The sequence below is a fragment of the Orycteropus afer genome, unplaced genomic scaffold, assembly GCF_000298275.1.
Source record: "Orycteropus afer afer isolate SDZICR_OR568_19922 unplaced genomic scaffold, OryAfe1.0 scaffold00075, whole genome shotgun sequence".
In the NCBI taxonomy this organism is placed as follows: Eukaryota; Metazoa; Chordata; class Mammalia; order Tubulidentata; family Orycteropodidae; genus Orycteropus; species Orycteropus afer.
In genome coordinates, this window is record NW_006921662.1 from 3,742,044 (window position 1) to 3,755,481 (window position 13,438).

General features: G+C 34.9%; 1 protein-coding gene across 1 annotated transcript in view; it reads left to right on the top strand.

Annotated features, from left to right (window-relative positions):
- Window positions 1-13,438, top strand: part of PTPRC (protein tyrosine phosphatase receptor type C) — a 220,135-nt gene that overhangs the window by 90,005 nt on the left and 116,692 nt on the right. Inside the window, exon 3 of the mRNA XM_042780975.1 lies at window positions 11,861-11,866. Within this exon, the coding sequence (XP_042636909.1) occupies window positions 11,861-11,866 (6 nt within the window). The remainder of the gene's footprint in view (window positions 1-11,860; window positions 11,867-13,438) is intronic.

Genomic DNA, 13,438 nt, shown 5'->3' on the forward strand with positions numbered 1-13,438 from the left:
TGAGGATTCAGCAAATTGCACATAAAAATCCAAATTCACATCTCCTTTTGAAAAGTTGAAAAAGATTGTGAACATTCTAAATATTGTCAGATAGCTATATTAGTTTAAAAATTGTTGTAAAAGTAATTATGAAGGAAATTATAAGTATACTTGGAAGAAGTAAATATCATCAGCAAACATATCCCTTCCTACTTTTGCTATTAAAACAAACAGGAATGGCATAACTTAACAGAATTTTTTTTTAAACTATGTAAAATATCTTGAGAAACTAATGAATTAGAAATTTAACTGAGAATGTCTTAGAAAAGTTATGCACTTTTGGGTCACTTAGTGATGTATATTTGGTTTTAATCCATATTGATAAAACTATTCAAAAATACTATTTAAGCCAAAACTTATTTTGGCTGGGAGGTTTGAAAGGAGCTAATTGTGTACATAAAAATAAAAACAGATATAAAAACTTCTTTTTAAATCTTACATTTCTTTAAGAAATTTGAAAATGAATGGGCTATTACTTGGGCAGAACCTAACATTGATCATTTGGCAGCATACAGATGGAGATTTGTTTCGTTTATATACACAAATAATATTTTATTTTCAGGTTTGGTAGGTTTTTTTTTAAGATATATTTCTTTAGAGAAAGTTATTATTATTATTATTATTATTATTTTACATATGTACTTATGGTAGACAGTGCATAAGAAAAATAGTGGTTACCATGTGCCAGGCACTATTCTCAATATTTTATAAGGGATATCTTATTGAACTTAAATATACAGATCATTCTGATATGAAGCTTATACTTCCTTTTTCTTCAACAGAAGTAAATTTGTTAATTGATGTTTCCAGATACTTATCATATACTTTACTGATTTTCATGTCCTAAAAGGGAATAGTTAAACTTGAATTTAATTTTCCTTGTTCTAATTTTGAATATGAAAATTGAGATAGAAGAAGGTCAGGAAGGGGAAGTAACATTTACTGAGCGCCTCCTATGTGCTAAGCTGTCTACAAAATGCTTTCTGTACTCTGTTATTCTGTCTTAGATTTGTTTCTACATTTGCTTTTAATTCTTCAGAACATTGCATAAATGTACAATCATTGGGCACTAGGCCTAACAGGGGAAAGCAATTATTATATGTAGACTAATAGAACCACTCATCTAAATATTATTCATAATCATTTTGTATTATAATATTTTGCTTAAGATGAAAAATGGGCACATCAGGCATGTTTTGGCAGTTCACTTTTATCTCAGTAATGAAATCATATTGAAAAGGCTCAGCACAGGAGGAAGTTGTGCAGCTTTCTCTTCCTGTCGGCTCAAGTTTCACATAAATAAAAGTAGCAGTTTAAGTACATGTGTTTAAAAAGAATAAGTGAGAGAGAGAGAAAAGTGTGCACCAGTTTAATGCAGTGTATTCGGGTGTGGGAAATAGATGAGAATGCATGCAGCCACTATCATCTGTGAATCAGAAAGCAAAATTTGCTGTGCTGCATAAAAAATCTAGTTGTACATAAGTAGAAGCTGACAGAGGACTAGCAAACCCACGTAGTCCATTCTCATAGGTGTTAACTCCATTATATAAGCAAATATCACCACCCCCCATTGTTTCAAGGATGAAAAGTTGACTGAAGGAAATAACTTTTCATCTGTTTAAAAAAAGGAATCAGCATCATGTAAATTTGAAAAGCTGCCCTTCCTTCTCCTCTTTGAAGGCCAACCAGGGCAGATGGAGGCCAGGAGTACCTCAGGAGGATCAAGAAAGGAGAGATTCCCATATGGAGAAAGTAAAGAAATTTCCAGGGTGGCTTACAGCAGAAAATCGCCAAAGCCTTTGAAATGAAAGATTTTCCCTTTTCTAAGATCAGGCTGTGGTGTTATGTGGAGGGCAGATAGAAGGCGAGGATGAAAGAACTACTTGAGAATGGCTAGTGAGAGATCAAAGACAAGTAGAACCTCAAAATTCTGGAAGTGGAACAAATCAGATACAATATAAGACAGGGAAATACGAACAATAAAAATACCTTTAGTTGTCAAATGTAAAATTTGTGCCAGTTTTGTCACATTCTATTTTTCAGAGGCACTGCAAAACTAAAGATATTTCCCATTAACATCAATTTAGCTATACTATTTTCCCCAACGACCTTAATTAGTCAATTTTGGACAAGGAAAAAAAATGCATTATTTTCAAAGAATCCCAAATGAGTTTTTTTGTTTCCTTAATAGGCTGCATTTTCTTAAAATCATTGTTTTAAGGGTAGTTATAGAAAATGAACTTGAAAACACCTCATAAAGTAATGAAATAAAATAAAATAAGGGATTATTACATTCTTTAAGCATTTGGATAATTATAAAGGAATGCAGAAATTTTACTACTACCATTATAATCTGCTTCTCTTGTTTTTTCACTTGACAAGTGGGAATAAAGGTTGAAATCTTGATTTTAAAAACAAGAAATAGTTCACATATTATTCTATAAATCAAAATGCAGCTATATAGAATGTTCAGTCACTCCCAACATGCAGTCTTACTTTGCAATTAATCTCTTCTACACACATCTGTACTTGCTAAAGAGCAATAGACTAACGGGAAAAAAAATCAACACAATTCATAAAGCCATGATTGGATGGAATCTTTGCTCTGTGTACATAGCTTGTCAGTGTATGAGAGAACCTGCTTTTCATGGATCTTTTTGCTAAAGAGTAACCTTAAATTTTGAGCCAAAATATTTACATAAATACCTTTCTGAAAAAAAAAAAAAAATCAGGTTCCTTCTATTTTAATTCATCCATTATCTTACTCCATGTTTAACATATAAAATACTAATTTAAAACAAAGTAAAGCACAATTTATTTTAAAAAAAGTCTATTTTGACTTTCCTTGCCCATGAAATTTCTTAGAAGTAACACTTCTTAGCATATCAGACACCATAGCTTGACTTTCACTGTAGGCCTCCATTTTATGGGCTAAACATCTGGATTTGATGGCCAAGAAAATATTTCCTTCTCTGGCTTTTCTAATAATCCTCTCAAAGATACACATGCTTCATGTTTGCTAATAAAATGACAAGATTTTAATATCTACTGTTTTAACACACAATGAATTATGGAATTTTCAATGTTTTTTTTAAATTAAAAACACTTAAAATTCTCTGAAACAGCTACTCTGAGCTCTCTAAAAAATATTAATGCCACAGATGTTTTCCTTTATAATGTTAATTGATTTAAGATTCATCAAAATGTTGTTAAAATGTCTGAAGGTTAACATTAATGATGCACATGGGTCAGATTAAAATTCTTTTTGTGTAAAATAAAATAAAATAAAAGCTTATTTTCTTCTGATTGAAAAACAAAATTAATTAGTGGATGGAAACAAAAATCTGATGCCTAGATTTCATTCTCTTGCTTTGTAATGAAAGGTGATTTAAAATTAGGATATAAGGACTATATGGTATTCAAGATTTATGCTCAAAGGTCATAATAACTAGTTTTGCTTTTAGTGACGGGACCACAGCTATATCTTTTCTCTTTTTCTCTCTATTCTATTTTGAATTTAAGTCAATTAATCTGCTGAACTCTTTGGTCTACAAAATAGAATATACAACATGCAATTTTGCTCTGTTCCTCCCCAACATGTCAGTTGTACCCTGACCTATTATAAGTCTGCCTCTTTTATAAGACAATAATAGCTTTTGTAATTTGAGAAAACACACTAAGTTTCTCAAACTCCACATATTTGTATAACAAATCTATCTTAAGAGAAAATAGAAACCTTAAATATTTTTACAGAAAAGTATGAGTATTAAACCAAAAACTGTAAGCTCTAATAAAATTTTCTTTTCTACAGTTACTGAGAATTAACCCTCATTCTGTGAACCATCTGGGAAACTTTTATCTCAGGGAATATATCAATGGGCTGTATCTGTGAAATCAATTCAATTAACTTAGTAATGATACTTTGCTGTTTATTTGGCTGATTTGCTTCTTATTTTTACAGTCTTGATATTGTATGCATGATCAAATTAAATTAATAGGTACACAGGATATAAAAGAACCAGAATAACTCATTTTCTCTTTAAAATAATAGACAATGGGGATGTCTTTTATTTGTGTGATTTTATTATTTTTTTTAATAACAGTTGAATTTTTTTATGTTCCTCACCATATACTGAGAACCAAATATTGCTAATGACATTGGGATTTTGGGAATTAGCAATATTTCCTGCTTATCAGGGTCAGGATATTTAGAGAAGATGAAGAAAAAGAGAGACTAAGAGAGAGAGGAAAGGAGCGAGAAAAAGGGAGAGAAAGAGAATTTGGAAATCTGGAGACTACTACAATGTAAAGCATCATTATTTACACAAAAATACAATTTCAGGGAAAAACATAAGAAACCTCAGAAATACTGGCAGTTTCCAGGTTACAGATCCATTCCTAACTGCGTCTTTAAGAATTTGTATGTGAGGTCTGAACGGGTGCATACAGTTCTTTTTTAGTTTTACTTTAGTGCAAAAAAAGGCTTGAAGACTTCAATGATTTAAAAGCTGTATGTGCAGCAAGTGAAGGTGATTGTGTTGAAGTATTTGTTGCTAGGAGGGTTTTGTTCAGGGAATTCTGGTGGTGTAGTGGTTAAAGCATTTGTCTGCTAATGAAAAGGTCATTGGTTAAAACCCACCAGCTGCTCCACAGAAGAAAGATGAGGCAGCCTACTTCTGTAAAGATTTACAGCCTTGGGGTCACAGGGAGTTGGAATGGACTCAATGGCAGTGAATTTGGTTTTGGTTTTTGGAGGGGTTGGTTCAGGGTGCTCTGGTGGTGCAGTGGTTGCTGATCAAAAGGTTGGCACTTTGAACCCAGCCACTCCACAGGAGAAAGATAAGGCAGTCTGCTTCCTATATAAAGATTTATAGCCTTTGAAACCCTATGGGGCAGGACTACTCTGTTCTATAGAGTCATTACAAGTGGAAATAGATTTGATGCAATGTGTTTGGTTTTTGGTTTTCGGGGCTGGTTCAAATGTTTCAAAATGAGAGGAAAGGCAATGTACAATAAGGGGGAGGTCAGCACAAAATGATCGAGGCAAAAGAAGAGACTGGAAAGAGTACAAGAATTCAACAAAGACTATTAGATGTACAATCTCCAATAACAATAGTAACAATAATCCATCAGTAGATATATAGATAGACACTCAAGATGAATAGATGTGGGAAAATAATTAGGGCTATACCCATCTATCTATATATATCTATATATTTCTCAGAGGATATGTCTACATATGTATCTATATCTACTATAAATATATCCATGAATATAGTAGAGTATACAGGTAGCAAAGTTATGAAAACTTTTTAGCCAAAAAAAAAAAAAACTATCTTGAGGGAATGCATTGCTGAGTATAGTCTATGAGGACACTACAGTCAACTGGCATAGTATAGTCTATAAAGACATTGTTCTAGATCCTACTTTGGTGAGTAGCAACCGGGGTCTTAAAAGTTTGTGACTGGCTATCTAAAGTGCAACTATTAGCTCTCTCCATTTGGAGCAAAGAAGAGTTCAGAAAATCAAAGATGCAAGGAAACAGTAGAAAGGAGTAATGGACCATGTGAAACCCAGACTCCACGACCATGAGATCAGAACTAGGTAGTGCCTATCTACCTCTGTTGACCTCTCTGAAAAGGATCAAAATAGGGATAGAGTGGGAGAAATGTGGAATAAACTCATAATAATAATAATAAGTAGAAAAGACCAGGCTTACTGCTCTGATAGACACTGGTGGAACTCCTGGAACTCCTGAGACTATGGACTCTACTTACTCTTCAGGTCTGGAATTGAACTCACTCCTATGGCTTCCAACCAAACTATAGAGAAGCTTATAGAGTGAACAGTAACAATAGAGAGATATGCACTCCTTAGAACAATCAACCACAAGAGATCAAAAGGACAGCATTTGCCCAGGGTTAAAGGTCAGAAGTCAGGAAGGGACAAGAAAGAAGGAATTATAGTAAACACAAGGAGAAAGTGGAAAGAGCACTGTTAGATTGTATAGATTTCAATCAATGTCACAAAACAAATCGTGTATGAATTGTTGAATGGAAAACTAATTTGTTAAGTAAACTTTCATCCAAACCATAGTAAAAAGATATGTATATATATATATATATATATAGTTGTTGTTGTTGTTGTGTGCCATCGAGTCAGACCCGACTCATAGTGACCCCTCCTTGTGTTTCCGAGGCAGTATCACTACTGAAGTAGATTGCCCCATCTTCCTTCTGATATATGTATATGATTTATATATATATAAATCATACATCATGCTCAGGTGCAATTCATACCAGAAATGCAAGGGCAGCTTAACATTAGAAAGTCAACTAATATAATTCATCACATTAATAAAACAAAGGGAAAGAATTACATGATCATGTTAATTGATATAGAAAATGTGTTTGATAAGATCCAACACCTTTTCCTGAAAAAAACTCTCAGCAAAATAGGAATAGAATGGGGTGAAAAAAAAAAGAAGAAGAAAGAAAGTGAGGGCAGATTTAAACCAAAAATCAAATCCACTGCCATCAGGTCAATTCTGACTCTTAGGAACACTCTTTAGGACAGAGTAGAACTGCCCCCATTGGGTTTGCAAGGATGTAAATCTTAACAGAAGCAGACTGCCTCATCTTTCTCCCATGGAGCAGCCGGTGGGTTTGAACTGCCAACTTTTTAGTTAGCAGCCAAATGCTTGCTTTAACCACAGTATGACCAGAGCTTCATAAGGGCAGATTTATGTAACATTAAATGGTAAGAAGGAGTTGTCTATAAATCAAATGTTCATAACCCAGGACTGCTTGTAATCTATTTCAAGTCATCTGTTTTACAGATGACAAACTAAAACAAAGATCCTAAGACTCAAAGATACTTAATGCCTTGTGCTATGTTATACTAAGGAGATCTGGTGATGCAAGGCTTAAGGCATTTATTTGACAGCTAACCAAAAGGTTGGTGGCTCAAACCCACCAGCCACTCTGCAGAAGGAAGATGAGGCCATCTACTTCTGTAAAGATTTATTGCCTCAGAAACCCCATGGGGGTTGCTATGTGTTGGAATCGACTGATGGCAGTGGGTTTGGTTTTTGGTTTGGTATGTTCTACTATGAGTATCTGAGTGGTGCAAACAGTTAGCATGCTTGGCTGCTAACTGAAGGTTGGCAGTTCAAGTCCTCCTAGAGAAGTGTTGGAAGAAAGACCGGGAGATCTGCTTATGAAAAATCAGCTTTTAAAATGCTTGTAGCATAGTTGTATTCTAACACAAACAGGGACACCATACGTTAGAATCAACTCAATGGCAAATGATATTTTATACTAAGAATGAGGAGTCTTGACCCAGAATTGCTTCAGTATATCATGCAGCATTTATCAATATGCCTGGTGTAATGAAATGAGTATTAGGTTAAGCATTAGGACTAGTTTTAGACTAACTTTACTACTCTCTGCTTTTCTCTTGACTTAGGTTCTTATGTACGGTATTGGATAAGCAACTTAGCCTCTTTAAGACTCAGTGAATTCCTTTTTCAGTGAAATGAAGCCCTTAGTCTATCTCAACTCAACACGGTTGGCATTTGTGGCTGAAAAATTGGGCTGTCCTCTGCATCGTAGCAGCTCCTCCCCCTCTTCCTTGTGACAACCAAATATGTCTCCCATTGGCAAAAGTTCCCTGGGAACAAAATTGCTCCCTCCCCACCCTTCTTGGGGAAACTCTGGTTCAACAGAAATGCTTTCTTCAGGGAGTGTTCAGCAGTAACATTGGCTGTTCTAGAGTATATGTTTGACTACATGTTTGACTTCATGGCTCATCCCAAAGCACTTGTTGATCATTATTCACCATGGGTTTCTGCAGGGTACTGAATACAGTGACTAATGAGAGAATTAATTATTTTAGAAACTTACAAAAAAGATAAATACTCCTAGGGAAAAAAATCTTACACAATGAAACCTGTGAGAGCCAGACTCGATGGGACTGCCTTGTTTTTCCAAGTCTGGTGGGTTTTCTGCCTTTGACCTTTGACCTTTGCCTCTTACCATTTTCCTGTCTTTCCCTTCAGTGGAAAATATTTGTATTTTCCTTCTCTGACAGGTTCCTGCCTTAGACAAGGTCTGGCTTTCACAGGTTTTACTGTAGTAACAATAATGAACTATTAGCTATTAGAAAGGTATATCAAAACAATATAAAATAAATTCTCTGAATGGACAGATTTTTTTGAAAATGTAGGAATTATTTTTGTACTTACCAGTTATACCAAAGAGTACAGTGACAATTTTGAATGGACAGATTTTTTTTTAAAATGTAGGAATTATTTTTGTACTTACCAGTTATTCCAAAGAGTACAGTGACAATTTTGATCATTGTTTCATAAATTAATAAGGCTAACTTCAAATCATATGTGTTTGTTATGTCACATTTCTTTCTATAGCCATTTCAACTGTGAAGAGCACTTGTTTTCAGTAAGATTTGCTAGGAAAAGCATTGTGTGTCTTAGTGAAAAGGGTCACAGATGAATTTCCATATTCTTGCACATGGAAACAATAGACATCTATTGTGTCTATATATATGTTAAATTAAAAGATGATAGTTTAGTTTCTTTGGATCCAGATCCCTGCCAATAGATGAGGGCCTAATACAGAAACAGTACAGTGCAAATGGTGAAGTGCTAGGCTGCTAATTGGTAGGTTGGTGATTCCACAAATAACCCCCCCCCCCAAAAAAAAAAAAAAAACAACTCACTGCCATCAAGTTGGATCCACCTCATAATGACCCCTCCTCGGGTTTCTGAGGTGGTATCACTACAGAAGCAGATTGCCCAAACTTCCTTCTGAGCAGGTTGGTGATTCAACACATAAGCACCTCAAAAGAAAGTCCTGACAATCTACTTCTAAAAATGCTATAGGAAATACAGTTCTACTCTGACATACATGAGGTCTAGGTCTCCATGAACTGGAATATTTCTTGACCGCAATGGGTGTTTTATACTGAGCAGGAGCTCCTAGGGGAGCATTGGAAACATTTTCTGGCAACTGATGCAGACCAGAGAGCCAGTGTGATGCACTCCTGGTACACTGCAGGTTACTTTGTTTGTCATGCATTGCTACAAGTTCCCTGAGGAAGTTTACTGACTTGTGGTTTTATGAGTGCACATCAGGGGGTGGGGTGAGGGGCAGGGAAAGTTTAATTGCTATAAAGTGGGAGCTGAGAGCCATAGCCTCTCAAATAGGTTGATTATGTTCTGCCAGATGCAGATAAAAATTGAGGCAGCCACATCCTGTGACTGGAAATTGTTAAGTAGGTAGACTTCTGTCGGGGGTAATAGTAAAATGTATTAGCCAAGAAGACTAAATGACTAAATAACAAAATATAAGCAAATGACTGAAAAAAACAATAATATTGGGCAAAATAGGAGATCTATTTCTTGGCTTATGGAGTAGTTTAACTTTACCATATGTATGGTGGAATTAAGGACTTTTTACACACGCTTTGTATGTATGTACACACATCTAGATTAAATATCTAGTTTTACCTTTCTCCAGTAAAGTAAAGTTTATATGGAAATCCAAACATTTGCCTAAAAATGCAGAGAAAATTAGCTGAGTTATTTTACTAATCACAGTGTTGATAATTAATCTTTCAGAAAACTTTGTTTATCTAAATTTTCTAGTTGATAAAGGGTTCAGGGAGAACAGCACATTTTCTGATGCTTGATATTGTCACTTGGTTACTGGTGCTTTAGATTTTTTCCACTAAAGAAATCAAACTTTTTATATACTACAATATTTTCCCTGTACTCTTTGGGCTCAAATGATGGAAGTTTTATGCCTTCCCAAACTAAGATAAGGATGTTATGTGTTAAAATAGGCCATTCCCGCCCCCATTTTCAATAAAAAAAATAGATTCATTACAAATATTCATTAACATCCTAAACATATCTGAATTAAGCACACTTAGTTTTTGTGTGACAGGTAATTGTCATTTGAAAAAAAAAAAAAAAGTTTTTCTCATTTTTAACTCTTCTGCTACTTCTGGCTTCTGACTGAGTCTGGAAGCAGAAGTTACAAAATGCTGTGAGAAAGCTTTCGTGCTCTTTCTGTCTTTTTTCAGTCTCCACCCAAATGGAAATACCAGAAGTCTAAGAAGAAAGTCCATTCTTGCTAAATATCCATCTCAGTGTTGCATCTCAGGCCATTGTTTGCCTATTTACACTTGGCCTCTATCCATTCAGGATTGTGTTCTTCTTTTAACATCTCTGCCACCTTTAAAATTCTTGCCCTGGTTCTGAATGAATGCAATTCTTAGGCGTGTTGTCACCATTAAAAATGTGTATTGGTAGCATTTCTTCCATAATTGTACAGAAATAGTCTAATTATGATTAGATACTCAGTAAACATGTGAAGCTGGGTCAAGGTAGCCAGATTTCTTTTAATTTTTCTAGGAAAGAGGTATGAGGTGCTATGGTGGTGCAATGGATAAGGCTAACCAAAAGTTTCATGGTTCAAACCCACCAGCTGCTCTGTGGAAGGAAGATGAGGCAAAAGATTTACAGCCTTGGAAACTAATGGGGGTCGCTATAAATCAGAATTGACTCAATGGCTTTTTTTTTTTTTTTAATTCAGTCAGTCTCTGAGTTTCTAACCTTAAGGAAATGTGACCTCACATGTCTATAACTTTTAATTTCACTTCAAATAACTTGGACTGTAATATTAAGTTCATTTTTCAAACTCTTTTAAAATAGTATTTTTAGAAATCTTGTCAGGAAAGAAAATTGTTACTTGTACTTACCACTACAAAGGCAGTAGTACACCATTTCTTAAGGATACCTGCTGGCACAGTGGTTAAAGTGCTTGGATGCTAATTGAAAAGTTACTGATTCAAATCCATCAACTGCTCCATGGGAGAAAGTTGAGGCACTCTGTTTTCCTAAAGATTTACTGCCTTGGAAACTCTATGGAGCAGTTCTACTCTGTCCTATAGGTTCACCCTGAGTAGGAATTGACTTGATGGGAGTGGTTTGGGTTTGGTTTTAGAAAACTTTTGAAAGAATAGAATAGCTTTCAGATTGCTCTTCATACTAACCAGAAAAGAATCCATGTCTTCCTTCCCTTTGTTATAAAAGTCTTCAGGAAAAAAAGTATCTTGAAACCATTTGAAAATGTTAAGGAAGTGATATGGTACTACCTCACAGAAACTTGTAGCAGATGTCTACAATGGACAGTAGTAGCATCCTGCCTTTGTAGTAGTAAATAAAGAGCAACAATTTTCTTTCTTGACAAGATTTTTCAAAATACTATTTTTAAAAAGTTTTAATAATGAACTTAAAGTTAGAGCACAAGTTATTTCAAGTGGAATGAAAAGTTATAGAAATGTGAGGTCACATTTCCTTAAGGTTAGAAACTCAGAGACTGAATAAATACCATGATCCAGTGGAGTGGCCCTAAGATAGTGTCCAGGTGAGTCCTAGGTCTCTAAGAAGGAGGTAAGTTGTGGATCTTGAAGAATTTTTCTTTCTTTGGACTGTATCAATATAAATTTGCCATACTGGAAATTAAAGCTGAGAGTTTAAAATATTAATTTCTTATTTATTTAATAGCAATAAGAAAACCAATATATTTCAACATAATAGCATCTTTTTTTAAAAGAAAACATAATACAGTTTTTTGTTTAAAAAGAAAAACTGCATAATCCAAAACAAAAATGTAATAGGAGTAACAAACAAGCAAACTCACTGCCGCCGAGTCAATTTGACTCATAGCGACCCCTCCTTGGGTTTCCGAGGCAGTATGTCTATGGAAGTAGATTGTCCAATCTTCCTTCCAAGTGGCTGGTGGGTTTGAACCACCACCCTTCTGGTTAGCAGTCAAAGGCACTATGCCTTAGGCACTATGCTATCAGAGCTCCCGTAATAGGAATAGTGATATTGTTTTACATTTAAAATATTCTCTTTAATATGTGTCTTAATAGAAGATAGCTAGCTTTTCTTATCTGTTTCTTTATCCTATCTGCTGCAGTATCATATGTTATGCAGCCTCTGGAAAACTCCATTGTATGCTTTTGAGAAAATGAGAGAGAAAAAGACAAATAATGCCTTAGTACTATTTTGAAAATTCTTTTTAACTTTGCAGACTCCTTGGGAGCTCTGGTAGCATAGTGCTTAAGGGATTTGACTGCTAACCAGAAAGCTGGCAATTCAAACCCATTCAGCCACTCCTTAGAAGGAAGACTGGGCAATCTACTTCCTTAGAGATATCACCTTGGAAACCCAAGGAGGGGTGGCTATGAGTTGGGACCAACTTGATGGCAGTGAGTTTGTTTGGGTTTGGTTTTGAAAGGATCTCAGGGTCCCTCTTGAGTCCCTAGAACACACTAGGAATCATGAACTTACACCCACTGGATAAAATTCTATCCCTGCAACCACATAAAATAGGACTATAACTTTTTTACATATAGTAACACTTCAAGTATTTGAATGCATTTCTCACCTTCACTATTTCTTTTTAGGGCAAATGTCATCTAATTCTTTAAGTCTTCTATATTTCGCCTCCTTTGCCTCCCTGGCTACCCTCTTCTAAGTATCAGATGTCAATTTAAATTCTTAATATATGGTAACCCAGACATGTCAAAGAACTTCAGAGACCTGGTATCTTGATGCAGCAGACAGATGTCTTGTAAGGGATGGCTACTGTGTATTCCACACAGCAATCTCTAAGCTACCCAGATGTAGGCAATACCTTTCCTTCATGCTCTATTGGTTATCAATAATAAAATAAATAGCTGATATGTATATATATATATATATATAATATATCATAAATAGCTGACATTTATTTAGCACTTATTGTGTGCCTGATACTATGTTTAATGCATATGTCCATCAATTCATCTAGTTATTGTAATAATCCTATGATGTACATGTGTTTATTATTCTAGTTTTATAGATGAAACATGTAAGGCACAGAGAAGTTAGACAACTTGTTAGAGGTTATTATTAGCTAATAAGAGGCAGAACCAAGATTTATAGGCTTTTTAATTCCCAATTTGATTGCAGAATCATTTAGGAATGTTCTGGAAGCAGTATGTTTAAATAGGTATATAAACACATGAAAGGTCTCTGGTAGAGCAGTAGTTAAGCACTTGGCTGCTAACTGAAAGGTTGGAGGCTCAAACCCACCATCCACACTGCAGGAGAAAGACATGGCAATCTGATTCCTGAAATACTGCAGCCTTGGAAACCCTCTGGGACGTTTTCTACTCTGCTGTATGGGATCAGTATGAGTTGGAATCAACTCCATGGCAGCAGGTTTATATAAACATTAAACACAAGCATACAACAGTATAAACATAAATATTTATATGTATTTATATTTTAAACTGGAATTTTAACAAGTGACAATAGCTT